The sequence below is a fragment of the Poecilia reticulata genome, linkage group LG20, assembly GCF_000633615.1.
Source record: "Poecilia reticulata strain Guanapo linkage group LG20, Guppy_female_1.0+MT, whole genome shotgun sequence".
NCBI lineage: Eukaryota > Metazoa > Chordata > Actinopteri > Cyprinodontiformes > Poeciliidae > Poecilia > Poecilia reticulata.
Window position 1 is genome coordinate 26,091,282 of NC_024350.1, and position 1,382 is coordinate 26,092,663.

The 1,382-nt window shown below is 46.2% G+C and overlaps 1 protein-coding gene across 1 annotated transcript in view; it reads left to right on the forward strand.

Annotated features, from left to right (window-relative positions):
• The window catches only part of rps6ka3b (ribosomal protein S6 kinase, polypeptide 3b), a 22,352-nt gene that overhangs the window by 15,803 nt on the left and 5,167 nt on the right, over positions 1-1,382 (forward strand). The window contains exons 16-19 of the mRNA XM_008396887.2: positions 106-264; positions 698-859; positions 979-1,055; positions 1,152-1,269. Of these exons, the coding sequence (XP_008395109.2) occupies positions 106-264; positions 698-859; positions 979-1,055; positions 1,152-1,269 (516 nt within the window). The remainder of the gene's footprint in view (positions 1-105; positions 265-697; positions 860-978; positions 1,056-1,151; positions 1,270-1,382) is intronic.

Consider the following 1,382-nt stretch of genomic DNA (forward strand, 5'->3'; position numbering starts at 1 on the left):
TGACCCCACTGAGGGACAAGGGTGCAAGAAAATGGATGGATGGATGGATGGGTTTGGGTGATTCAGCGGCTGACGCTGGTGGGCGGCGTGTTTTTGCTGCTGCAGGTGTATGACGACGGCCGCTCGGTGTTCCTGGTGACGGAGCTGATGAAGGGAGGAGAGCTGCTGGATAAGATCCTGAGGCAGAAGTTCTTCTCTGAGCGGGAAGCCAGCGCCGTGCTCTACACCATCACCAAGACCGTGGAGTATCTGCACGTCAACGGGGTAAACGAGGTTTAGATTCAGGAAACTGATCATTTTCAGCCTCACAGCTGATTTACATTTTTTTAAATCTTCACATTAAAGCATTATTTTTTTCTTAAAGGAAATCGAAATAATGAAACTTTTAAATGCTAATATTCTTGGTAGGTGCATAAAAAAGTAATTTTAAACGTCTGTGAGCTTCCACAGGACAGGACGTTTATTTACAGTTTAACATTTTCATTAAAAATCTGAAAAGTGTGGCGTGCATCAGCATTCAGTCCTCCATCTTTAAATTAGTTGTAATATTGTATAAAAAAGGCTTAAATAAAAAATCTGCAGTATGTGGCAGATTTTTAAATCGATTATCATTAGAATAACCGATTAATCAATAACTAAAGTTCCAGTCTGGACCTGCGATCCGAGCCGACCAATCAGGTGTCTCCTCGTTCTGCAGGTGGTGCACAGGGACCTGAAGCCCAGCAACATCCTGTACGTTGACGAGAGCGGCAACGCCGAGTCCATCCGGATCTGCGACTTCGGTTTCGCCAAACAGCTGAGAGCCGAGAACGGCCTGCTCATGACGCCGTGCTACACCGCCAACTTCGTCGCTCCAGAGGTCCGAGTCTCTTTGCTTTACTTTCTGTTAGATTTTCCTTTAAGCATGAAAACAATGTCTGTACTGTCGTCTCGCAGCAGAGAGAAAATAGGAGCTAAAACATCTGAACGTTGTTGCAGGTGTTGAAGAAGCAGGGATACGACGCAGCCTGTGACATCTGGAGTCTGGGCGTTCTGCTCTACACCATGCTAACAGGGTAGCTTAGCTTCTCTTCCAACAAACAGCTTATGCTTTCAGTTTTATTCAGCATAAATATGCAGCTTCCTTTCATGTTTTCTACGTCTTTCTCCAGCTTTACTCCTTTTGCTAACGGTCCAGACGACACACCAGAGGAGATTCTGGCTCGGATCGGCAGTGGGAAGTTCTCCCTGACCGGAGGATACTGGAACTCTGTCTCCGCCGAAGCAAAGGTGTGAACTCACAGGAAAGAGATAAATGCTAACCAGGGTTGAGCTGAGGAGATAAATGCTAACCAGGGTTGAGCTGAGGAGATAAATGCTAACCAGGGTTGAGCTGAGGAGAT